The sequence below is a fragment of the Rasamsonia emersonii genome (genome assembly GCF_000968595.1).
Source record: "Rasamsonia emersonii CBS 393.64 chromosome Unknown ctg1118621759679, whole genome shotgun sequence".
Classification (NCBI taxonomy): Eukaryota; Fungi; Ascomycota; class Eurotiomycetes; order Eurotiales; family Trichocomaceae; genus Rasamsonia; species Rasamsonia emersonii.
The window spans coordinates 19,028-44,777 of NW_013563337.1; the positions used below are offsets into that span (position 1 = coordinate 19,028).

General features: G+C 50.8%; 7 protein-coding genes across 7 annotated transcripts; 4 read left to right on the forward strand and 3 right to left on the reverse strand.

Moving 5' to 3' along the window:
* Nucleotides 1-344: 344 nt before the first annotated feature.
* T310_0480 (PHD transcription factor) lies at nt 345-3,097 on the forward strand (the record flags this gene model as incomplete). Its single annotated transcript, XM_013476614.1, has 2 exons — nt 345-1,905; nt 1,968-3,097. The coding sequence occupies 2 exons, from the start codon at nt 345-347 to the stop codon at nt 3,095-3,097; spliced, it is 2,691 nt and encodes an 896-aa protein (XP_013332068.1).
* A 226-nt stretch (nt 3,098-3,323) lies between these two features.
* On the reverse strand, nt 3,324-4,905 carry T310_0481 (uncharacterized protein; the record flags this gene model as incomplete). Its single annotated transcript, XM_013476615.1, has 3 exons — nt 3,324-3,375; nt 3,504-4,354; nt 4,480-4,905. 3 exons carry the CDS (start codon nt 4,903-4,905, stop codon nt 3,324-3,326), a joined length of 1,329 nt encoding a protein of 442 aa, XP_013332069.1.
* Nucleotides 4,906-5,799: 894 nt separating this feature from the next.
* On the reverse strand, nt 5,800-7,530 carry T310_0482 (uncharacterized protein; the record flags this gene model as incomplete). Its single annotated transcript, XM_013476616.1, has 4 exons — nt 5,800-6,554; nt 6,608-7,001; nt 7,069-7,289; nt 7,503-7,530. 4 exons carry the CDS (start codon nt 7,528-7,530, stop codon nt 5,800-5,802), a joined length of 1,398 nt encoding a protein of 465 aa, XP_013332070.1.
* A 2,516-nt stretch (nt 7,531-10,046) lies between these two features.
* Nucleotides 10,047-10,481, forward strand: T310_0483 (RNA polymerase II mediator complex subunit Soh1; the record flags this gene model as incomplete). The annotated part of the gene is made up of 1 exon (XM_013476617.1): nt 10,047-10,481. The coding sequence occupies one exon, from the start codon at nt 10,047-10,049 to the stop codon at nt 10,479-10,481; it is 435 nt and encodes a 144-aa protein (XP_013332071.1).
* A 940-nt stretch (nt 10,482-11,421) lies between these two features.
* On the reverse strand, nt 11,422-12,923 carry T310_0484 (uncharacterized protein; the record flags this gene model as incomplete). Its single annotated transcript, XM_013476618.1, has 6 exons — nt 11,422-11,907; nt 11,979-12,056; nt 12,155-12,249; nt 12,302-12,441; nt 12,496-12,722; nt 12,786-12,923. 6 exons carry the CDS (start codon nt 12,921-12,923, stop codon nt 11,422-11,424), a joined length of 1,164 nt encoding a protein of 387 aa, XP_013332072.1.
* Nucleotides 12,924-14,403: 1,480 nt separating this feature from the next.
* Nucleotides 14,404-16,210, forward strand: T310_0485 (Glucose-methanol-choline (Gmc) oxidoreductase; the record flags this gene model as incomplete). The annotated part of the gene is made up of 3 exons (XM_013476619.1): nt 14,404-14,437; nt 14,495-15,208; nt 15,264-16,210. 3 exons carry the CDS (start codon nt 14,404-14,406, stop codon nt 16,208-16,210), a joined length of 1,695 nt encoding a protein of 564 aa, XP_013332073.1.
* Nucleotides 16,211-21,728: 5,518 nt separating this feature from the next.
* T310_0486 (uncharacterized protein) lies at nt 21,729-25,428 on the forward strand (the record flags this gene model as incomplete). The annotated part of the gene is made up of 2 exons (XM_013476620.1): nt 21,729-21,943; nt 22,029-25,428. The coding sequence occupies 2 exons, from the start codon at nt 21,729-21,731 to the stop codon at nt 25,426-25,428; spliced, it is 3,615 nt and encodes a 1,204-aa protein (XP_013332074.1).
* Nucleotides 25,429-25,750: the final 322 nt, after the last annotated feature.

Sequence of the window (25,750 nt, forward strand, 5' to 3'; positions counted from 1 at the left end):
TTCTTCAACATCTCGGTTCTTGTGCACCTTACGGATGAGTGGAATATCAATGCAATTTCGCTCTCAGACGCCATAAGCAGCCGTCGGCTCAGCTCTCGTGTCGACACGGGCCTCACCGATGAATCGCGAGTGAAACATCCAACACCTTACATCATGCTCCTTCGTCGAAGCAACACCGCGTCGGAGAAACCCTTATAATCTCGAGGCTCAGGTTGTGGGTTAGTCACTCGGATACCGGTGTTTGTGCTTAGTTCGAGGGGCGTGACAACAAGAGAAGCTGACAGGTTGATGGTTCTACGCTTCTAGGAGATTGACGCTGTGGGATGTCAATCACTTCTACGGAGATGGCAGTCAATCCCTACGAGGCAGACCCCAAAAAGGTACCGGAGAATGACCCCTACCTCGCGCGTAGTCCGCACTACGGTCGCTACACTCCCCGCCCTGACGATTTCACCCCTCGCTACAATTACTGGTACGGATCCGAGCCGGAGTCAGTACCTTACTGGAAGGAGGTATTGGAGCAGTATTGTACGCCCGAGAATTTTCTGAACGAGTTCGGGACAAGGGCTGCCTTCGCCGCAGGCAAAGTCATCATCCGGGTAGACCAGGAGGCGTCGGACGGGCCTGCTGCGGAGAGATACTCTTTCCTGAATGCGAACGAGCTATGTGCAGCGAGGAAGGCAGAAGATGTCCTGAAGGACCTGAATGTCGCCGTGCCGACGATACTCTTCTGTGGGACCATTGACGGGAAAAATGTGACGGTGGAGTCTCGAATACCGGGCGTGTCCCTGGAGGTGGCATGGAGATATCTACCCGAGAAGGAGCGACAGAATCTCAAGCTGCAGTGTCGCCAGATCCTACAACGTCTTGCGTCCGCCGATAAATCTCCCGATGCTCCTTCGTACGTCTGTCAAGGTCTCAACACAGTATCGCAACCAGATATGCAAGAGCTCGAGCGAGAGATCCTCTTTGCGAAGAAGGAAGATGGGGAGAACCTGTGTCTAGTGCACAATGATATGACACGATCCAATATTATAGTCAACAATGGTCGAGTAGTGGGGATCCTGGGCTGGCGTCGAAGCGGTTTCTTCGGGATTAACAGAGCAAAACGCGTCCATCGTCAACTGCGAACACCAGAACGGTCCTACCTAGCGACTCCTGGGGAAGAGTCGGCAGAAGAGCAGGCATGGGCTGATCTTTATGACGAACTGGAAAGCATCAGAGAGCCTACAGCAGCAGACGGCCAAGAAGACTTGGGACCGAAAGTGAAAACCGAACCATCAGCAACAAGCCTAGATAAAGTCCCCATGAGCTCTACTGAGGGCGTCACTACCCATCTCGGCCAGCTGGACGGGAGTGACCTTCCCGATGAACACCCAACGCCGAAAAAGATCAGCGACCTTAAGAAGGGTGGATCGATGTCGCGGGCGTCGTCTTCCGAGAGATCGTCGCCATCGGCTCCATCGAAGCTCGGACCCGGTGGAAGGAAGTCGTCAGCATCGACGAAGAAAGGCACGGCAACCAAGAAGACCGCGCCGAAGAAACGTAAAGTGGACAACCTCGATGCTGATAGTGTCGATGGTCGTTCTAATACGCCGTCGTCTCGGGCGAGCAAGGATCCTGCAGGCAAGAAACAAGGATCTGCCTCTGTGGCAGGGTCTCCAGCCCCTGATAATAAGCCCGAAAATAAGAGAGGTGGTAGGAAGAAGTCTGCCAAGAACGCGCCGGAGGGAGAGGCAGCAGAAGAGGATAGCGATGTGAACGCAGACGAGGTTTTCTGCATCTGTCGCAAGCCCGACAACCATACATGGATGATCGGGTGTGATGGTGGTTGTGAGGACTGGTTCCATGGGAAGTGTGTGAATATTGACCCGCAAGACGCAGACTTGATCGACAAGTATATTTGTAAGTATCTTCCCACTTCATTTTCCTCTATTTACAGCGTATTCTGGGCTGACATGTCTTAGGTCCAAACTGTCAGGCGGCAGGAAAGGGCAAGACAACATGGAAACCAATGTGTCGATTAAAAGGCTGCAGGAAACCGGCCCGTCTGAGAAAGAAAAACCCGAGCAAGTATTGTTCGGACGAACACGGGCGTGAATTCTTTCGACGCATGACCCAGCATCTGAATTTGAAGAGCTCTTCGTCTGGCCAACAGTCTGGTCCTAATGGTCGTCGCGGAACGACAAAGGATCACCACAGGGATAGCCACAGTGTCGAGGGCGATGTTGATTCTAACATGGAGGACGGAGCAGCCACCAACGACGAGGAAGAGGATGACAAGGAGAATCTCGAGGATCTCGGCAGCCGAGGCGGCGTTTTGACTGCGGGGGACTTGAAGGCCGCCATCATGGGCGTCTCTTCCGCAGAGGAATTTCGCAGGTTGGGAGATCGCTTGGTGTCACCTCCGCCGCCGCCTCCGCCGCCACCAGCAGGGGAGGCCAATGGCAACAACCAACAGAACAATGCGCACAGTAACAAGATGGGCCTGGACTTCCACCCTCCGAACCTGACATATTCCCTGGACGAGGAGGCGAAACTGCAGAAGCTCCGAAAGCAGCGCGACGACCTGCTCTATCGCAGGGAGATGCTACGGGCGCGGAACCAGTTCCTCGCGCTGGTGCGACAGCGGGCAAAGAACGTGCTGGAGCGGCTGAAGCAGACAGACCCGAAGGGCGGCTGGAAGGACATCTGCGGGTTCGATTCGCGGCTGTCGTGGAACGACGACGAGTTCGACGAGTGGCGGCTCTCAGAAGCGGGGAAGAAGGCGTTGCAAGAGGGAAATCTGGAGCCAGAGCCAGTGGACAATGGTGCTGCCACTGCCACTGACGCCGACGGCGATCACCAGATGGCTGACGCAGACGCCAATGATGGCGACGACCACGACTTCGAGGCCTTTGCGCGGGGGGTCTGTCTGAAGAAGCGCTGCGAGCGGCACAAGCAGTGGGTGAAGGTGCACCAGCAAGACGTCTTGTTCGAGGAGAGCATGGTGCAGCAGGATCTACGGAAGTGCGAGCGCGAGGCCGAGGCAGTCGTTGAGCGGGCTGTTTTGCGTATGTGGGCTGAGAGGGAGTCTGAGCAGCAAACAGTTGAGTGAGTGTAATATATTGTATTATGTCTATTATGTCTATTTATTTATTATGGGGTTGGAGTTGGTGGAGTTGGTCTGTCTTTTCTTCTGGCTGGTTGGCTGGTTGATTTATTGGTTGGGTTTGGTTAGGGATGAAGTCAATCAATCATGCATGTTATGTTATCCATCCATACCTTCATAGAATAAATAGATCAGATATCAGATTCAGATATAATTTAATTAGGCATCTAGATCATCTAGATCTGTGGGTTCGTCTGGAGATAAACTTCCTAGTAGTAATTGCACTGTACTCTATGTGTACATAATAATATTATATCATCGTCAACCGCGTTCATTTATCCTTCCTTTCTGTTTCCTCAAATAATTCATATGCTTTCATTATGGTGTCTGAGAGGTCTACCCCCAAACACACCACTTCCCAACCCCATCACCCGTCCGATCCTTAATCACTTCGACAACGCTCTTTCCTTTCACCGACGAAAGCAGGAGGTGCGAGTCGATGCCTTGGTCGAGGGTGCGCGATAGGAGGGTTGGGAGGAGTGAGCCTGTTCCTGCTCCTGCTCTTGACCATGACCCTGCTGATGCTGATGCTGAGCGAAAGAAAATAGACTGTAAGCCGCCATCGTCGGGATTTAGTATCGATGCTCGGGTTCGATCTTCTGTAACAGTAATGGGAACGGACTGGGGAGTATTATCAGCAGATGCCGGTTTTTGATATGCTCCTGCTGATGTTGTTCCCCCCAGTCCGAGGGTATTGACCAGCAAAACGGACAGAAACGACGCATACGCCCGCGATAGATGCGTTAGCGTCCGCAGCGCAGGCATCAGGAGGGCGCTGCCGCGGAGGGGGTTGGAGGTGCGGATTACGCTCTCTGTTAGGGCGTCTAGGCCTTCGACGATGAGGAGGATGGGTTCATCCTCCTCTTCTTCTTGTTCTTCTCCCGAGGGGTGTTTTCGTCGTCCCTGCTGTAGTTCATGCAGCGCATCCGACACCTGGCTGATAGCCTGCACAGCGCTGGGAAAGTCATACACGGCAAGAAGCTGGACGGCGTCTAGGAGGGTGATGGCCTCGTCGCGAGATAGTAATGACGAAACAGCAGGTTCATGATGACGACGGTCAAGACTCAGTACATCCTGCAGTAATGTCTCTGGAGCAAAAGTGCTGGAATTGCTCGGGTGGATGATGAATGCTTTTGGTTGTGGAGATGAACGACTGCTCTCTTTACTTCTTAGGAGGAGAGAGGCGAGGAGTCTTCGAGGTAGCTGGTCGTGATAAAAGAAAAAAGACGTAATGCGTTAGCAGCAGATATGCAGATATACTTCAACAATCAAATGAAGGAGATGAGAGGACACCTGGACAACGAACGTAAAGGCAATGCAATACGCACCTCCCCAACCCTCTCCCTACACTGATCCTCCTGCTCCACCGATCGAAGTCCACGCGCATTCCACCACCCCTCCTTCTTCAGCCAGGAAAATCCGATCGTGGTGCCGCATCGGAAGATGTGGCTGCAGCTGTCGCTGTCGTCTCGAGTCCTCACACCCTTTTCAAAATCCGTCATGAGATTCCATGCCGTCGTTGGCTTGGCGTCGTTTGTAGCAGGAATAGTTGCAGTAGCATTATCATGATCATTCTGCTCCTTCTGATCATCCTCTTGATGATGATTGCGATTGTGATAATTCTGATGATGACAATATCTAGACAGTAAAGACGAAGCGAGGAGCGGAAAAGCAGGTTGAGCAGCGTATACCCCTGAGGAAGCAGCAGTAGCAGCAGCAGCAGGAGTAGCAGCAGGGTGTTCAGAAGAAGACATATTGTCTTTTTTGTTGATGGTTCACGTTAGATAAGATCAATCAATTCCATAGCGACTGGAGTGATGAAAAATAACATCAGCCAATGAAAGTTCGTTGAACGCGTCCAATCCTGAAATTCTGTGGAAACTAAATTATCAATCAATCCTGATTTATTTATTTAGCGAATGTGAATTGAATCTCCTCATTTCAATTCTGTAGGTAGGAGCTTGTTTATGCTCGAGGGAAGGGTTAGATAGGGAGTAGATAGATGTAGTCCTAAAGTTGAAAGATGGGGTTGTTTGGTAAAGCGGGAGCAAAGCAGCGGCTGGATGGAGAAACATCCCGATGCGTATGTGCGCATCCATTACTGCCTGCCTCATATAAAACATGTGTGTCTGGTCTAAAGAAAAATTGATTCAATACTCGAAATCATAGAATCGAACAAAAGTGCAATCAATGTATTAAAATCCTACGAACAATCTGGGCACGACTACACATACAAATAAACAAACTACTAACTACAACTTCTGGCTGGGAATCAGAAAACCCTATCAGTCATAAGACGACCAACTTATACAAATAATGCCATCGCCCATTGACTTGCAGAATCCCATTCCAACAATGATCTGCCTTGTGCTCGACCATTCTCGCATCAAGCGAAGTCGCCATAGATCCATGCGCCAGAGGGGAGTAAAAAGAAGAAACCAGCTGATACTGCCCAAACCTGTGAAAAAGTGCAGCAAAAAAAAATCGAAAGTCCCAGCATTCCTTGGCAGGACAATAGCAGGAATAGCAGAAGATACAAAGAACCACATCGGGTCAGTGCGAAGTACACGGCATACGCGAGTCCAGGCCGTGCGATCGTGTAGCAGGGCATACGGATGTCCATCACCGATCCTCGCTTCGAGGTAGATTTAATCAGATGTAGTCCGCCTCTCGGGACGGCTCTTTCTCATACTCTTCATCCGGCTGATGAAGCCACCTCCGTTACTCTTCTCCTCTCCACCACCCGAGCCGCTGGGTCGGTCGTCTGTGATTCTCCGTTCCAATCCAGCCGTTCGCTTCGGGCTGCTGGAAGCCCGGCTGCGTCCGGCCTCTTCGATCTTGGCCCCCTTCTTATCGTACTCCTCATCGTAGTCCTGGAAGAAGGGGTTCTTGTCATTGTTCTTGTAGGAGCTGCTGCTAGTCGGTCCAGAGCTTGCGGCACTGGTCCGGACTGGTTCCGGGGATGTCACTCGGGCAGACGCAGACCGGTTGATGCCCCGGATCTTCTGCGCCAGACTCTTCTTGCGTTGCAGCCCACCGTTCTGCGCCATCTCCGCTTCATTCTCGCTCTGACGTCGCTCGATGGCGGCGCGGCTCGCCGGCGTGCCCTCCAGGAACGTACTGGTGCCGAGACCCATACTCTCCGCACCATGAATGGGCTCAATTCGCGTGGTTGGGTCAAAAGGCACTGCATCTTTCTTCGTCCCACTTGACGAGTAATCCAAGTAGCCTTCGGATGTTTGACCGTGAAACAGGGCCAGATCCATCTCCGAGTTATTAGGCCCGATGCCGCCCAGCGCCATGTTCTTGGAATCTTTCGGAAACGCATCCATTGGTGCCCTTCGGGAACCTTTGCGATTACGGTGGGGATTGCACGCGTCGAAGGGACCGTCGTGATGGAACACTGGCAGAGAGCATGTTAGCGCTGAAGGGAAGGAAATCGACCGGCAGACTTACAGCCAGTGCCATAGATGCTGGTGACATCCAGCTTATCGATCACGTCGAGCTTGTAGTTAGGGGATCGTCGTGATGAACGATGCTTTCCATCGCGGTGCCGGCCCTCTCGGTCGCGGTGTTTTCTCTCCCGTCGTCGTTTCTCTTCTTCCGGATCGAGATATTTTGGCTTCTCCATGATCGACGATTCCGAGTTTCGACGGGGGCGAGGACGTCCATCCCGAGGTCTGGACGGGGAGCGGCGCTTCGTATCCGGAGGGTCTGCGAAAATGTCGAACGGGTCCTTTTCCCGCGTGTCCGATCGTTCTCGGGAGCGAGACCGCGGCTGTGGCTTGTCCGGACGGGGAGGGGCTGGCCTGCGCTCTTTGGGTTTTGAGGAATCAAGCGAGAGGTTCTCCTGGAAGACAAAACGATATTAACCATCGCTTCCCTAGTATCGATAGATAAGAAAGTCGTCGACTTACGAAAAGCTCGGCAGCGTTGCCGACAAAATTGTGGTTGCTCCCTGCTCCTTCCTGTGCGGACTGCATCTCTGTCTCGTCTAAGAAGGGATTCGTAGACCGTGGTCTCTCCGGACGACTGTTGGGCCCCGGGGAAGCAGGAGAGGTGCTGCTGGTCGAAGAGAGGGCACGATTTCGAAAGGGATTATTGGAGCCCAGGTTGAGATGGGGAGATTGTTTGCGCTCTACAAAATTGCAGGCCAAACCGGGTCAGTAACCTTTGCTTCAGGATCTAGAGTCGGAGAGATGACATAAAGAGGGAAAGTTGTCGGGATTCGTAACCGATCCGTCGGTTGCGAAGAGAAAGCCAGAGTCAGGGAGCGGTCAGGGGCGGGAGGCCTTGACAACCACCGGTGACTGGGAGCAGTGAATTGAATGCGAAACAAAGGGTCACCAACCTGGCGCAGACAGCGGGGCGAGCGACATGATGGGCGGGTATGGGTGGTTTGGGACTTGGTGAATTGCGTCAACTCTGATAAGCAGATGGGCGGCGGAGCCGGGTGAAATCCAGCTGGGACTCAATTTGGACGAGCGATTCAGTCACTCGCTGGGATCATTCCCGGGCAGAGGTTAGGACTGTCGCAGTCACTGGCAACGGGTCGCGGCACGCGCTCGTGTTCGAATCACGGGCGGCAAGACTAAAGGACTGCAGGCTAAGCAGTGACGACACGGTGGATGTCGATAGCAAGTCCTGAGGATCTCTATGGCAGGCGACGGTCAAAGCAATATTACAGGCTCGAAAGGTGGGAACTCTTTGAAACAGCGATGGTTCTGGCGCCGGGAGGTTTCACCACAGCGGCGGGATCGGGGTTCGTCGTCAAACGTGGATAATCAGCAGGATTTATTATTGCGTGGCAGGGACGAGAATCAAATATCTGTAGGCCCCCTGTTGTTTCCTGAGTGTTGGACGAAAAAGAATAGGTGGGTGCGAGAGAGGATCGCCGCGCGGTTGCCAGGTATGCAGCAGGACTTGAAGCGCCAATCGATACGGTGGATCCGCAGGGTTGCACGGAGGAATCCGTCGAGGACGGACAGCACACGAAGCGATGGAATAGCGATGCGAGGACAGCGATGGGAGAGAAGAGCAGGAGAACAGCGCAGGAAGAAAGGAGAAGAGTGACGGTGGTGCAGGATACGGAGGACGGAGAGAGAGGCCAGCACTGGCGGTTGGCACGGGGCAGCGGCCGGCTAGTTACTCCACGCCCGAATGATGGGCGAGGAACGGCGGCCCAGGGATGGCAACGGCGGCTTCCCAGTGGGGAAGCGCACGGTGTCTAGCTGCCCCAGGCAGGCAATTAATCAATTAATCCACGAGTCCTTACGATGCGTCCTCGGGCAGGGAGGTGCCCTGCAGCGTGCCCCTGGGAATCGGCAGTTCTGGAGGCGCTGTGCTGTCTTCTGCGATCTCCTGGACGGTGGCAAGAGGGGTCAGATAGCCTCGGGATCCCCTGGCTGCGCAGTCGAGGGCAAGTCGCTGGAGACAAGGTTCGGCGATGGCCCCGTCCCGGCTATCCTCGAGCTGCTCCAGAGTTTAGTCGCCTTCAGGGGTCGCGTTGAGGCCACCCGTCCCAAGACTCAGCTGGTCACGCGTCTGCTCCAGGAGAACTCGACGGAAAGAACAAATGTCTTCTTAAGTCCACATGTCCTTTTCCTTTTTTCCAGTCCTGTGCCGCAATCAGATCATGATCATCCCAGTGTTATCGCGCTCTGCTCGAGCGCCACATTCCAGAGCCTCGTGGGACAGCCTCCCGGAAGCCCCATTCCTGTGCGCCCCTCTTAGCCAGGAAACGCCAGTCAGTTGGTTCTTTGTTCCTTTGTGCGCGGTACTTGATTCTCCTGGCAGCGGGGCATTCATTCGCAATTCTGATTTCTGACTGCACGCCACCCCGCTTGCTAAGAGCCAGACAGCGACCCTGGGCCTGTATTGGGCAATATTTATCGCAACTAAGATCTGAAGTTTTTAGTGCTGCACTCTGTCCTCGCCAGTCGCCACGCGTCTGGCCAATGTGGCTGGGCCTGGTATGTGCAACGCGCTGTTCGTTGCGCTTGCAGTTCGTTTCATGTCGACGCAGGGAGTTTCTCCTGCGCCTTCTGAAACGCCCTTCCAGAAGACCAGCCCCATCATCGCCTGATCGATTCCTTTTTTTTTTGATCAAAACCTACCTGTTGATGATCACCACAGCCTCAGTCTAGACCAAGCATTTTTTAAGCACTGTCATGACGATCCTCTTAGTAATCCGTACAGCTGACAGGTGCCTGCGCATGCAGGTTGACAGATCACTTGACGACTCCTTCCATCTCACAAAGAGTTCCAATGACTCCCAATATCGCTGCATTCCCTTCGAAGCTCGTGATAGTAGGTAGCAATCTTTAAATCGTTGACGTCATTCCCAATCTCAGTGTCGAGCCGGGATCAAGCCTAGTTAATTGTACTAGGATCAGCGGGACAAGTTGTACATCGCCATTGCAGTACTCGACTTTATGATGCAAGTTTAGGAAGATGAGAACAAATACTTAGCGGAAGTTTAGTACGGGGAACTCGATGACAACGAAATCCGCTATGATTTCAAAGAACAGTAGGACAGTTCTGGCTTGCGTCGCTTAGCCGCATCATAGTAATCCGCCCGTCTTCACTGTTCTTTGAGTAGGAAGCCTTTCAATGGGTTTCAAACAATTGACAATCTAGCTAGATCAATGAATATGAGGACCAAGAAATAGTTGCTTTCAACAGCAGAGTTGTTCTGTTCTGGATCGTGTGTTCTTGCTGCGCTGAGGCACGTGTGTGGCTGCTAACGCTGTATCCGCTGCGGCGGGAATGTTCAACCAACCTTGGAACGTCTACGGACAGCTCTTGATCCTGTCCTGATCCCACCAAAATCGCGATTTTATTCCCGCAACTCTGCTCTCCGCTCTTTCGAGTGATCTGTCTAGTCTAACTCGCCATGGACGAGCATCCGCAGCAGCCACCTCCGCCGACGTTGTCGAATCCCCGCTTCACTCTCGAACTCGAATTCGTCCTGTCCCTCGCAAACCCCTACTACCTGTCGTATCTGGCGATGAACTTCCCCAATCTACTCGGCACCTCTGCCACCGACAATGAGAACAACGAAGACGGCCAAGGAACCGTATCGCCCTCTCGCGACGCGCAGGCGTTTGCGGCCTACCTCAGATATCTCTATTCCTACTGGAAGACGCCGGAATACGCGCAGTTCCTGACGCATCCCGGTGCTACCTTGCGCGCGCTACGACTGCTGCAGGAGGAGACGTTTCGCCGGGACATTATTCGGCCTCAGGTCATCGAGCGCTTGCTGGGTGTGGGAGATGCAGAGGCTGCAGGAGCAACTGCGGCAGAGACACAGCGTGGAGAAAGCAGCTAAGGAGGGAATGGCATGGCATCAAGTCATGAGACAGAGGACATGAGTCAGACGTTGCAGGCTGCGTCTGTCCGCGTCTGCGTTGACACTGGATATGCAATGGACTGAGCAGCGCGGGATATCATCCTATCGGGTCCCGCCTCGAGCTTCACTTAACAATACTCTGTCCCTCAGGAGATGAACTGCAGTTTTGGAATGCTTCGAATCGAACGGCACGCGTCAGTCTCCAACATCTCCGCACGAGACCAATAAACTGTCGGACTCGGCAATCTTAGTGCTGTTCGCGAGCCCCTGGGATGCAATAATGATCAGATTTATTGCGCGCGGATTTCTGGCTCTGGAGTGGAAGAACTTTGAATTGACTCAGTTGGTGCTGAGGGCTGCACCTCTGATCGTCAAAACGCATATACCTAGACAGTCATCTCGAGACACGTGAGACATACATTGAAGCACAAAGATATGCCAATATGTAGTATTAATAGCAGACTTGTTAAAATAGTACGTACTAGATGATTGTACTTTTTTTCTAGAGATATTCTTCGTAGCCTGTTTTCTTCAGCTTTATTTTATTTTATTTTTATTCTTATTCTATTCTATTCTATTACATAAATCTATACACATAGTGGTGGGTAAAAAAATGCTGGCTCACTTATATAAACAAGAAGATGGGATTTCGACATGACATTGCCTTTGCAGGTGTCAGATATACCGAGGCGTGAGCAGAAACCAAAAAAAAAAGAAAAAAAAAAGAAGAACAGAAAAAGAAAAAGAAAACGAAAAATTACGGTTTCACCAGTAGTACATACATGAATATCAATTATGGGTATAAGGACAGAAAACCAGTATCAGTATCATGAAAGATACATGTTGTGCATATAGATAGGTAGATAGACGTATGTCCATGTACAACTCCAATTCAGCATCTATCTATCCATCTATCTAATTAGCGAGGATGTGATCCTGCCGAGACAGAGATCTGGTAATTGCGGGCTGCATTATCACGCTCGTCAGAAGTCCGTTCCCAGTGATCCCTCTGGGCTCCCGCCGAAGAACCGGGGTGCTCCGTGGGCCACGGTTCGCTCTCGATGACCGTCTCCTGGATGACGGTGATTTCCTTGGAAGGCTCCGGCTGGCCATTGTTCTCGCCCTGCTCCAGGATGTGCTCGTCGCTGCCCCAGGCGGTGCCCTTGGGGATGGACAGCGGGTGCGGGTTCCTCTTCCGCAGTTCGTGGCCGCTCTGGTGTTCTTTGCTCGAGAGAGGGTTCTTTTGTGAGGTCCGGACGTACGAGCTGAACAGGGCGCTGAGCCCAATCTTCACGGCGCCCTTTCGAATGAGAGGCTGGATGATGGGCAGGTTGGAAACGACAATGGAGACGAATGTTTCGCGACAAGCCCACTGACTTCCGGCGACTGCGCCGTCTGGGCCGGACTAAAAGGGTAAAAAAAAAGCAGTTGTTAGTTAAATCAAGAGCATCGACGCCTAAGAACTGGCATGCTTACTTTGAGGATAACCACGGCACGAATAATCCCGGCCATGATCACGAAAGCAGCCCCGCTGAAGAGGGCCATCAGAGTGATCTTTCTCCGCAGAGAGATATTAACCTTCCACAGGAGCTATTATTGCAGAAAGCGGTTAGGGGAGTTTGGTTCCAGGCGAAAGGGAAGGACGAGCGTACCGGTAAAGGAATGGAAAGCAGATAGAGATCGGTGAGGACATTTGGTATCACGACAATCAGAACGTAAAGCTTCGAAATCGTCGGTTGACACAGATCTAGATGTACGGTCAGTATAGAGGCATTTCATGGGATCTCTAGGGAACTCACTTCCAGGATCGGGATTAATCTGCCAGTATTTCCTCATGGGCTGGCACCCGAGTAGAATGGAGAGTGCGACTGCAATGTACGTCACACCCAGTAAGACATATGAGATGCGAACGCGTGTCTCGAAATGAAGCAGCCCAGTCCTAGAGATCATTGATCAGCATTGCCGTTCGGTTCATCGACACAAGACCACGTACGTCAACCGGGAATAGAAGATGGCGACACAGAATTTGATCAACCACAGAATGCAGGCGTACAAGGACCAGCCTATAACCTGGATTTTGGAGCCCCAGACACGATCGTAATATTCCTTCGAGTCCGGGCTCAGCGCCGCCCGTTGCTCGGGGGTCATGTAGCTGTTCGTCAGGCCGTTGAACTTGGCCCCGACGAGATACGCGGCCACCGTTTCTCCTGTAAACACCATCTAATAAGATCACGGCTTAGTCTCTCTCGTGCTGGTGGAAAAGCTCACGAAGGCTGGACTTACCCCGGCCAGCGGCATCAAGTAATCATCGAGCTGGAAGTTGGCAGGGCCGACCTGCGTCCAGCGCACATAGATCCGGATGAGAATGATGACAAGGCCCAGCGACATAAGGGTAAACGATTCAACATCCGCCTCGGCCATTTTCGAAGAGGCCTCTCACAAAACGGGAATTCACGGAAGAGTTGGAGGCGCTGACGGCCGGGAAGGGGACATCTAAGGGGACGTCTAACGGCGAAGAATGGGTTCCAGCGTTGTGTCCTTCTACCATTGTTTGTTTTATACTATGATCCTCCGTATTCTTCTTAGTGCATGCTGGTCTGAGACTATAGCACCACCCCTATGCCTAGAAGGTGGGCTTAGCCCAGTTAAGTATGTCTTCATGTGTCTTCCAACCTTAATGTACTCCGTAATATACGAGGCACGTCCTGTCGCCAACCTCGTTAATCTGGCCCAGGTCCCTGGCTCCTAGTGAGCCAGGGACCTCGGCAATCAAGATATCCGAGAAAAGACCCTACGACTGCTCCGTCCATCCTGGATGGATGGGTCTATGGGACAAATGTGGACCACGGCCGGGCGGGAAGCAAAACCGCGACACTTGCCGGCCTGGACCAAGCCCCAGATTTATGGGCAAAACCGTTGCACTCTGGTTTGAATTTTGGGCGGCCTGAGTTTTAACTAGGACGTTGAAGCCACTATGCGAGCATCGGGAAGAGTTCGACGGTTGGCGATGATGATCATATCAGATTGATGTCTAAACCAGCCAAACACCTCGCGACACAAGAGTAAAAAAAAGGGTCTGGTTCCTATCTGAGACTGTCGATCTCCCAACCTCGTGTTTTCGGGATTCCGTGTGGAGGTATTCCGGGGGAACATCCTGTCAAACGGTTAGCTAACTTGGAGACTCTAATAGGAACCAGCATGCTTATGCTCCACAACTCTGGTTAATTCATCTCCCGAATTGTCTGTCACATCCACTGGATCACTACCTCCATCGTCGTACGGAGTACATCGTTTGTGGAGTTTATGGAGCAGTGATGGGAGCGTTCAATGCTTCAAGTGCTGGCGGTCTGGGCACGCTATCGTGAAGCTAGGGGAGATAGGGTGCACACGTTGTCTGGAAAATCCCCTGCATACGCTGGAGTAGCAGCAGCATGCAGGAGCGGTGAGTTATGTTGGCCCAGTCACGATTCAGCGAGCAACGCGTAGTGCTGACCACTGCCTTTAACATCGTGTCGAGCGTGAAACAGATGGAGTAGGATAATCGAGTTAAGGCAACACTATCATGCGGCTAACGCCTTAGTCTGTACATGATATCGGCAGGTGGATCTGCCGTCGACGATTTTTTGCCATATACGGAAGTATGTCAATTGGGGAAAACGGAAATGCGACACCAATTGGGGAATTGCGTGGCATTGTCCTGCATATTCCACGTTGAGATCATCTTCTGCACACATCTCAGACCATCAGCCACGATGGTGCATACCCCTGTCGCTGCGGGTACATCTACCCGGCTGATTGGCCTTGCCTGCAGACTTGTTCTTCCCCCCTGCTACACATCTGTCGCTTTCCATTCATTGATCGTCGTATATAACCAAAGCATTTGAGAAAGCATACCAACATCATGGCATCGACTTTTGATTTCATTGTCGTCGGAAGTGAGTCTATACGCGGCTGTCCCGGTTGATCCATGGATCGATGCTGACTCTATATAGGTGGACCGGCTGGTAGTGTTATTGCCTCCGGCCTTGCGCGCACTCCAAAGAGTCCCAAGGTGCTCCTCCTTGAGGCCGGAGGCAAGAATGATGACCGCAACCTCCGCGTCGACGGGCAACGGTGGTTGACCTTCCAGAACAAACCCATGAATTTCGGCTACAAGACAACCGCCCAGGAGAATCTCAACAACCGCGAGATCGACTACTCGCGCGGAAAAGGCATTGGAGGTTCCAGTGCTATCAACTTTGGCGTCTACAGCGTCGGCGCCCGAGACGACTATGAGGAGTGGGCGAGGATTGTGGGTGACGACGACTACCGGTGGGAACACATCCAGGCCCGGTATAAGAGCCTGGAGACCTTCCACGGTGACATCCCGCCCGGCGTCGACAAGAAATACGCTGCCCCAAAAGCTTCCGACCACGGCAGCTCCGGCCCCCTCCATGTCGGGTTCGCCGCGGAGTGGGAAAGAGACCTGCCGCCATTGCTTGATGTCTTTGAACAGGCTGGATTTCCTTTGAACCCAGACCACAACTCCGGTAACCCAATTGGCATGTCCGTGTTGATTAACTCTGCTTACAAGGGTGTCCGCTCCACGGCAGGAGACCTGTTGGCATCTCCGCCGGAAAATCTGACCATTGTCACCGACGCACCTGTGCAGCGAGTGATCTTGGAAGGCAAGAAGGCCGTAGGCGTGGAATCGAACGGCAAGAAATGTCAGTCGAGCAGTTCCATACCAGTTGTGATTTTTCACTAACCGCTCGTTTGTAGATTTCGCTTCCAAAGAGGTCATTTTGTCAGCAGGAGCTCTCGACGCGCCGAGGATCCTCATGCATTCTGGCATTGGACCTGCAGAGCAGCTGGAGAAATACAACATCCCCGTCGTGCACAACGTTCCCGCCATTGGCAAGGGTCTTCGCGATCACAGTTTCATTCCGCTGGTTTACACCCGGAAAGACAACAGCACCGACCGTGCTGCCTTCTTTGGCGATCAGAAAGCGATGGATGACGCTCTCGAACAGTGGAAGCGGGAAGGGACCGGACCGTGGGCCAAGTTTGCCTGTGAGTTGGGTGTTGGCTGGTTCAAGCTGGACCGGCTCGTTGCATCCAAGGAGTTCCAAGAGCTCCCGGCCGAGGAGAAGAATTATCTGTTGCAAGAAACCGTACCTCATTATGAGATCCTGACCCATTTCCCTGTTCACTGGTTTATCCCGAATTTCCCCAAGGACGCTCTCAGCTATTCATGTCTGCTTGTCTTCCTGTACAATGCTCAGAGCCGGGGAGAAGTCACATTGCAGTCGTCTGACCCCAATGTGCCTCTCCGCTTTGATCCCAAATTCTTGACACACCCGTTCGATCGCCGTGCAGCCATTGAGTCTCTGCGCGATGCATTCCGGATTGCGAAGCACGACGCCTACACCAAGGACAACGTGGCGGAGATGGTTGCACCCAAGTCTGATTCCGATGAAGACCTTCTGGAATACTGGAGGCAGAACATGTCCTCCAGTTGGCACATGACGGGCACAGTCAAGATGGGCAAGCCCGGGGATGCTGATGCCGCCGTTGACAACAACTTCCGGCTGATGGGCATTGAGGGTCTCCGCGTGGCTGACATGAGTGTCGTTCCGGTCTTGGCAAGCTGTCACGTCCAGGCCGTGGCGTACGTGACCGGAGCCACGTGCGCAGAGAAGCTGATCAAGGAGTACAACCTTGCGTGAAGGCTGTCTAGCCTTGAAGGTCTTATTTCTGACGGGACATAACTAGCTGAAGTACCACAGTCGATCTGTCTCGCAATTGACAAGAGATGATAGCGTATAGAATAGAAGTGTTCTTCAGCTGTCAGCATGTATTGGGGTAGTTGGATGTCTGCTGTCGTCGTGCCCGTAGGATACCTTAAGTGCGAGGATGCAGTCTTGGCGCCCCAGTCACGTGTCCGCCAAACTTATTCTTCAGGACCCTGCGTCATTATGTAATCGTCGACAGGTGGGTTTTTCCGGCGGTGTCGCTTACCAGGAATCGTGATTGGTCAGCTTTGCTTAGTCAGTACCCGTACCGGCAGACCCACAGATCTGCCTGACGCGCTGGCAGCTGGCTAGCCTACCTAGGTAATCTGCAGCCGCAGGGTACTCCGTAACGGCGTAACCCCTGGCCATGTTCGGTCCGAAATCGAATACACGTTTTATTTATATCTACCTACGCGTTAGTAGGAGTGCTTTATCACAGCGTTTGCTGTACATGGGCTAGCAGCACCCTGCAGCGGTCCGAAGCGGACCGAGGAGGCCATGATCGTTACGTCGGTTTGAGCTATGGTCTAGAACCATACCATGTTGACAGCTTGAGAGAAGTCTAAAAAAGGATTCAGGGCCATTTCGTGGCCACGTCTTTCCACGGCCCCTTTGTTAATCTGTGGACAAAGACTGGACTTGAGCTGCGTCAGCTCGAAATTTAGTTAAGCACATGGATATTTACTCCAAGTTAGCATGCAGGGGATTTCCTAAGACCTTCATTCCTGTCTTGCCATCGATTAATAGCCTTACTGTATAACCAAGTTTCTCTCCCTTCATCCAGTTCCTTTATTGAAAGGTATAATTTATGTATGTACTTTCACTGGGTATGTTCAATTACTTCCTTAAATCTATGACTCATTTCACAGGCCAATCAGTGGCCAACTACGGTAGACTATTGCAGGCTCTCATGCTGGGATCATGGCCATGATAGGAGCTCGGTAAAAATGACTCGAATCATGTCTGCCATTTGTGTTTGTCCCTTTTTGCTTAAGAACTCATAGCATAATTCCTTCACAGGCATACTCCTCCCAGCAAATAGGAAATTTAACTAACTATTAAATTAAATTACGTTTCTATAACCTGTAGTCCACACAATTTATCATTTTCGACTGTAGTAGCCGAACTAACAAAACAACACATAGTACTACTTCACACTTTGATAAAAGGACAAATTGTTGGACATTAGTCTCAGCATCATAGGACATATGCCTAGAGTAAAGATCAGTGTCAAGCTCCATTCTCTTTTCTCCACTTAATTGAACCTTGGAACTAACTCTATATGCAACATATTCTATGGGTGATAGCGCAGCGCCAAGGTCCGAAAGAGAGCACTTCCTCTTCAGAACTAATATTACTCCGGGAGAGATTGATTGGACTGGTTTAGTGGAAAAGAGCTATTCCGACTCTGTTATCGAGGAGCTATTTCTTTATTTATTAAATGAAAGAAATGCTCTATGCAAAATGGAAATAGTCCTTAATTAGACCAGTAGCAGTGCTGAAATAGGGAGATCGCCTCACCCCTTGTGAGATCGTCCTCTTGAGATATCGTATATTTTCTGCACAGGAGAATATATTTAGTGGACAGGTATCTTTACGAGGCTGATGTTGGCCAAAATCATATATGAATGACAATGGCTAAATTCTCCTCTCTGATCTTATTATATGTTTCGGGATCTGTTTAACAACAATAGAGTTTCAATTACAGCCATATACATGTCAACCTCAGCCGGCTATCATCCAGATAGGGGTGCACTATTTAACCTATATTTTTTCTTTTGTAGCCCATTCTGGTTGGCAATCTATTACATATTACATATCTTGGAGTTGATTTCAATTTAGAAGAGTCTCCCGTCAGCGCTATATATAGAGAAGAGATCATCAAAGAAGACAGCAATCGAATTGTGACTATTATCTAATGATCTAATGAAGATGACGGCAGGAAAAAACTATTCTAGTCTGAGCCCATATTTATGCCCAAAGCCCGACGAAAGGTTCAAAAGATAGATACTGTGTCTTTATGACGCTGATATGAGACTTTCCGCAAGCAGCGCAGATAGTGAGCATACTTTTCCAATTCTAGATGCTACCTTTCATAAGGAGTAGAAGATTAATATCAAGGTTTTCAAAGGAGGTTCAGGCATGAAAAAAAATTTTTTCTAGAAGGAAAAAAAAGGGATTCAACAGATATTTCTATATAAGTAGGAGTAGTAGTAAGGTATAACTGTCTATACAAGGGTAACATGGCCTTTTCTTCTTTTGCTTTCCCCAACTTTAGCTTCTTGTATTTGGACAACTAATCAAGATGTTCTTCTTTGACTGTGCTGTCACAGTGATGCTGAATATAATAGGATCTTCTCCTCTATGGCAGATTGCTGCAGGTACGTCCCAGCTGCTTGGATGTAGAAAACTCAGCACAGTAGTAGTACATGCTGCTAACTCCTCTACTGAAATCGGTATTGTAACATTGATAAGTCCTTTCAACGATCTTAATGCCAGACTACACGGTCAGACTCCTAGGACTCCCAGGAGGTAGGTAGCTCCAGATCAATGAATTCCCATTCTGGCTCATTGTGATAAGATAGCCTATGCCACAGTGAGCGTGGCACTTCTCAGTTGAGTCTAAACATCCAACTCTAACGCCAAGGCACTGCAGCTTCTTAAGAAGTCAAAAGAAGGCACTTTGCATTGCATTCTATGGGCTTTAATATATATCTAGGAAGTCAGAGATTTTGCTCAATGGTTGAGATGTAGACGAAGAGAGAGAAGTAAACTCAGAATAATGATCTAGAAGGGCAAAAGAAGCAGCTCGAAGGGCCAAGGCTTATCATTGTTAGTTAATACCAAGACTTCATTTTGTAAGAAACACGTTAGAAGATCCGAGGAAGGAGACCTTCACAGTATAGACTGCAAGCTTTATTTTAAATAAGAGAGAAGGAAGGAGCTGATATATAATCGACGAAGGACAAAAAGAGCAGATATACAGTCAGTCAGTCTGCCACTGCGCAAAGCAGTGACTGAATTAATTATAGTCCCTGAGATATGGCCAAATATATATAATGCAAAGGTATTTATTCTGTTTACAAATATATATATGACTTTGTTAGATGGATGGATAGTCTCTCTTACCTTAGCAACAGGTCCAAATCGAGACGCACCATTCTCTGTGCGGATGAACATATCAATTTCTGTATCCTTCAAGTATGTACAGTACAGTACATATTATACAGTCAGTATAACTATGGAATAGTATCTGCCGAAATTGCGTACTATAATATTCCAATAGAGGCAGTAAATGCTTCGTCGTCAAAGGGATGAAAAAAAAAAGAATCTGCGAAGCTGCTGCTGTTGTTGACTCCTACAAACTTCTCTTCTCGAAATTAACGACTGAGAGCTTCATATTAAGCCACTGAGATGGATGGATTTTCTAATTCTTCCATTACAATCAGAAAAAAAAAACATGGCTGGCAATGAGCATAACCAAGCTGGTTGGTTGGCGAGGACACCTGCCCTGGAGAGGAACATAAAGATTTTTTTTTAAAAAAAATAGTAATATTATATGTAAAGTACTGAGAGATGAAGATTTCTAATCAAGAAGACTTAGTGGGAAGAAGCAATATCACTGCACACAGAGCCACAGTGACCCGTTTCATTTAATTCAAATGACTTGGCCGATAACTGATTATAGTATAATTTACTTCTATATACCTTGATATACCTTGATGTTAGCAGTCAGTCTATCAGACTCAACGAACGAGGATTCAGTAGGTAGAGTTTATTATCTTCTATCAACTTACTGTATCTTACTGTATCACTTATACTACCTCACAGCCCTCTCATATACTTGTTCCCATCAATGACGAGTGCTGTTTCCGTGTCAAAAAAATGATGTCGAATGCCCGGGCAAGACTTGCTTCGTATGTACTTGATAGCACTTCTATCTACAGGTTGATTTGATCAAAGGACAAAAATTGCCTTTTTGAATTGTCTCCACATGTTTCGATTGTCTTCTGTGTTATCGAACTGAACTCAAGAGTGAGATGCACGCTGGATTTATTATTTCCTGATGTGGGAATGGAAAGAAACTTGAACTGGAATTCGACTTTTCTTCCGGCTTTCAAATAGCAACTCAAATAAGATATAGATTGGGCAGTCCTGATGCTTCAAGGATACAGTCAGAGTCTATGCTCGAATGCTGTCACCTGACCATCTTTCTGTCTTCCGAAATTCTCTTCGGGACATCCTTTCTAGCTTTTGCATATATCATCGATGCCTATAACAGCAGACATGCCCAATTCGGAGCCACCACGAAATATGTCCTGGAGCTTGGTTTCAGAGACTGCCGTTACTTGTCGACTACATTCTAATTCCGATTTTATCCAAGTAAAAGCTTCTGTCAGATCAGCATTGGCAGCCTGAACGATCTAGATCACGATATCGAGTTGGTGTTCTTCTTTCGTGACTCTCGCTCGACTGATAATCTTGACAACCAGTGCGGAGATGTCTTTTCTTTTTACATCCTGCCAATAATTTTAGAATTTTCCAGCTCTGCGAAACGCAGGTGTGACAAGTTTCAAGCGGGGGTTGTTATTTTGCTCTGTTGCTCTTTTTATGGGTTTGCGTAAACGTATCGCGGCAGCGCTGCTGTCCAAGAACGGAAATGCATGGACATTAAAATTGCCTAGGCAGTCATCTGGAGACACGTGAGACACAATTCTCCGTATGGAGTACTGAGCAGCTGCATAAAATGTACTACTGGGCGCCTGGCCTTTAGTCATCGTCGAGTCCTTATTTCAGACTCGCTCAGCCTGCAATGGTCTGCTTCTGCCCCCTGGATGCGCCCTTCCACTTTCTTGAGAGAAATCCCCATCTTTCAACGCTGTATAATTATCCTCTTATCTGCTCTGGCACGCGAGTATCCCATCCTCTTCCTGCCAATCACCGGCCACGGACGGTGCCAGTGCCGGGCTAACAGATCCCAAGCGGGCGGAATCCGTCGTTAGTTACGTTAGTTAAGCTGGCGACCCTGACGCTCTCCGTACGCGCTCCGCCGCCCTCCACTGTCAACTTCCCTATTCTCTCGACGCTGTCGACCAGGCCGCGTCCCTTGCTCTGCATCGCGGATGGACTGGTCTCCCCCCTCAACCTTGGTCTGACGATGAATGTGCTCTGCAGATGCAGCCCCGCTAGTCTGTTCGCAACACCCAACAACGGCTACGACTGACCGCATACACTGCCTCGCTCCTTTCCCCCCTTCCCACCGGTCGCTCCCAACTGCCTGCTGAATCACTCACCCTGCCTCAAGGACGCTCTTGAGGTCCGCTCGTTTCAATTCGATCCTTGTCATTCCGCGTACGACGCCCTAGACGTCTCAAGGCGTTTCGCGACACCCTCTCCTTCCAACGTTTCGACAACACCGAGTGCGTGGTGCGGTGCTCATCTCGCCGCTCCAATGAATTCCGTTCGCCAGTCATGCCGACCCAAGCACCAGGCCCTCATCCTGAAATGCTACCCGCGCTTCCAGAAGGGCGTGCAGGATGTCAAGCCGAATTCCAGTGAACTCTCCTATCTTTTATACTATGCCAGCACGCGTCGCAGCAAGCTGCAGAAGGTCGGAGCGTTTTTGGTGAAGAGGGCTGCCAGGGACGTCTGGAGAGGCAGGCTTGGGTGAGTTGTGCCGTTGGTGGTGCTGCACATACTTCGTCTGGGTTTACAGTCGTGTTGTGGCTGACCTCGTCTGGTGTACTCGCAGAAATGTCCAGGTGACGCTCAAAATACTCACGGCGCTCATCGAGAAGCTGCCACGCGACTTGCCCCTCTATGCGCACTCAGTCCTGGCCGTGATCGAGACGGTCCTCCGCTCCAATGACATCTCCATGGTCGAAGAGAGTATCTCGACTTTTGAAACCTTTTGCAGCAATCAGGATCTGGCTGTGCTGGCCGCAGAACAACAATATGCTAGTCAGTATCAAAACATCATTCAGACATATGCCACCTTCGCTTCTCCAACATCGGGCGTGCCGTCCAGAAACTTGAGCCCTCCCACGGCCCTGCGATGGAGGGATGCGGGCCTCAAGGCAATCCGGAGTGTCGTTAGTTCCGAGGCGCTGGGCACGGACGGCGGCAAGCAGCTCAGCATTGTCGTGCCAGTCATCCTCGAGAATCTCTATGCTGGTGATGAAGACGTCCTGGTATCTTTGCAGATGAAGGCCGAGAGCACGGAGAAGGCCGAGCGGGAACACATTCGACGACGCCGGACCAGCACCGTGACGGTCCAGACCGTAGATACTGTGGAGGGCAACGTCGCCGAGGCTGCTGGTTCCGCGGCTGATGCGGATAAGGCTGCAGAGCTGGAAGTCCGCCTCCTGGCCTTGAGATGCCTGGAGCGCATCTTTGTCGTAGGGAGCAACCGGGCTCAGATTCGGACCGCCGCAGGCCTTGTGCTGCAGTTTATCGTGGGCAGAAATCAGATCCGCAGCGCTGAGAAGCAAGAGAGCGGCCACTGGGCGACCTCCTTGATGGAGCTCATCGCCAAATGGTGTCCCGTTCAGGATCGATTCATTGTTCTGTTCACAGCCTTAGAACATCTACTTGAAACCCCTGTCGAGGAAGACAGGCTCCATCAACATATTACCTTGGCATCCTTAATCGACTCGCTGCTCAAATCTCCTATAAATATGATTGGTCTCAGCGTCATCGATGTGCTGGTTGGATTGGTGCAACATATACTGCGCCTGCTTCAATCGCCGGCTCAGCCTAGCTCTACAGAACTTACTGAGAAACCGAAGGAGACTGGCGCAGATGCTGATGCTGCGGCGGAAGGTAACGAAAAGCCGCGTGCCGCAGATCAAGGTCTCCCGTCTGCTACCCGAGAAAAATTGGTTACGCTGCTTCAACAGTGTATTGGTGATCTTGCAACGCACATATACTACGCAGATCAAATTGCAGACATGATTAGGGCGATCCTCAGACGGATCAGACCTTTGACATCTGATGTGTCCACAGATGCGGTGGTGAGGACTTTATCGGGAGAGCCCGCCTCCGCGACAAATTCTACGGGCGAACGGCATACCGATTCGTTCTTCTATTCGGAAGCCGCAAGAATCGCTGCTTTGAAAGCGATCAAGAACATTCTGGTGGTTGCGAACCTGAGGAAAGCCACAGCTGGGGCCGGCGTTGAATCGCGAAACAAAGTCGATATTCAAGTTTGGGAAGGGACACAGTGGCTGCTGCGCGATCCAGACCGCCGAGTGCGTCACGCGTATGCAGACGCCTTCCTTTCTTGCCTGCAGCTTGAGACGACCAAGAGCGATCTCAGGGTCAAGGACACTCCGTCGAGAAAGATATCCAGATCGTTGTCGCTGTCGGAGAAATCGGCAAAGCGGCACGTCTCGACACCCAGCACCCCCATAGAGAAGACGTCCACAGTAGCATCGTCGAACTTTCTACAGTGGTTGCACCTGGCACTCTATGATATCGCAATCGAGTCTCCGACAGTGGAGTCCGACATCCTTCTCATCCACCTGATCCTGGTCAACCTGGTCGAGTATCTCGGTGTCAACGCCGCACGGTTTGGAGTGCCTATGATTCTGAGGTTGCAGGACGACCTGGCTACAGACGAATCACTACGAGCCCCTGCTGCTCAAGTCAATATTGGTAGTCTGGTCTATGGTTATTTCGCCGCACTAAGTGAGAAATTTGACTTTGAGACGTCTAAAGTCGGCAGCGCGATTCATGCAGAAACATCGAGAAGAAAGAAGGCTGGCCTCTGGCTCGAGAAGATACAACTTCCGCCACTCCCCTTGAACCAGATCGTTTTGACCCCTGAAACGGGAAATGGAAACCAGAGGGCTGAGCTCCAGGGGACCCTTAATCCCTTTACCGCTAAGGAGGAACTTGTCCGTCAAATTGAGAACGCCTATACGGTGTCTGTGATAACTGGTCCACAGACCACCCCCCCTAGTTCTCCCGGACGATCATCGAGTGTTCTCGGTACCGGAAAAGGTCATGTTACTGCTTCGACTGCAAAGCAATCGCAGCAAGTAACCTTGCCAGCAGAGATCGGAGAGCAGATGCGCTCGGCCTGGTCTAAGGAAGCCTGCCTGGCAGCCTTGGAGAGCCAGAGTGCGAAGACGTCGTCATTGAGTGGATCAAGAAACGGCACTTCGGTGAAGCGAAACTATGGCCAGCTCAATGGAAACGGCTCTCCGAACGGTGCAGGTTCGCCAGTTACCGCCCATCGTCACGAACATCACCTCTCCGGTTCCCAGGGATTCGGGAGCTATGGGAGCCCATACGGCTATCGCCATACCAGTCTACCTGAAGGTTCTCATACACCTCTTACGAGCTCCAGTAGAGATTCAACCCTCCGGGTGAATGACTTGAAGCGGATGCTCACGGTGGCTGAGAATACCAATGTGCGGCGATCCAGCCCGCTAAGGGGCCGTTTAGATGCTGCTACAGCTGGCAGCGACGCGAGTTCGAGCAGTGAGAGCATGGTCAGTGGGACCTGGGCGTCCGATTTTGGCCCAGAGAACGCCTCGAGCAGACCACAATCCCTCAAAGAATCCGTTGGCAGAAGTAGTCGAGATGGCTCCGAGACTCCTAGGGCTTCTATGGTTCATCTCTCGAATGAGGCTCACGAAGAGTCTGCCTCGCCGACCAAAGACGACCCGGATGGCATCCCGCCGGTTCCGCCATTGCCTCCTGGACTGTCCATTCCCGGTGGATTTCCTTCCGACTCGACCACCAGTTTGTCTCGTCCTGTGTCTGATCGTCCTGTGACGGCACCAGGGCCTCGAAAGGCCGGCTCCGTCAAGGGCAAGACAGACAGTCCGTCTACGCCACAACAAAATAGAACGTTGGCCGCGCGTAAGAGCCGCTCCAGCACTAGCCTTGGAGGTTCAGGTTTCAAGAAAGGTGGTTCGTCTGTCGATTATGGCCGCCGAACTGTCCCTAACCAAGGGAATACCGGAGACACAAGGATCAGTCAGCGGTTTGAGATTGAAAAGCTGCTGGATGATATCGTACCGCGTGCTCCTGGCGGTGATAGTACCGGCACAGGCAAGCCAGCAGAGACGACCGGTCACGCGGAGAGAAGAGTAAGCGACCGGAGGGGCCTCGCTGGTGGGATTGGGCGACCTCCTTACTAGGTCGTCTTTCCAATCAGACATTATTGTACTGTACATATTCTTTTTTTCTTCCTTTCGCTTGTTACATTTTTCTTTTCGTCCGTTGTAATTCTGTCTACCCTTCATCCTTCATTTTGTTTCGTTGCGTCAGGTAAATTGTCTTCGTTTTTTTTTCACATCGATGCATCCGGGTCTTGTCCTTTCGTTCGTTTCCATCTTTCAGGATTCATTTGTTTAATTTGCTGCTTCGAGCAAGCAAGCGCATGTCTATGCTGTTGACCTTTTCTTTTTCTTCCCTTCTTGTTTTTCTGCATTCCATTCTGATATCTTGTTGAGCATGTTG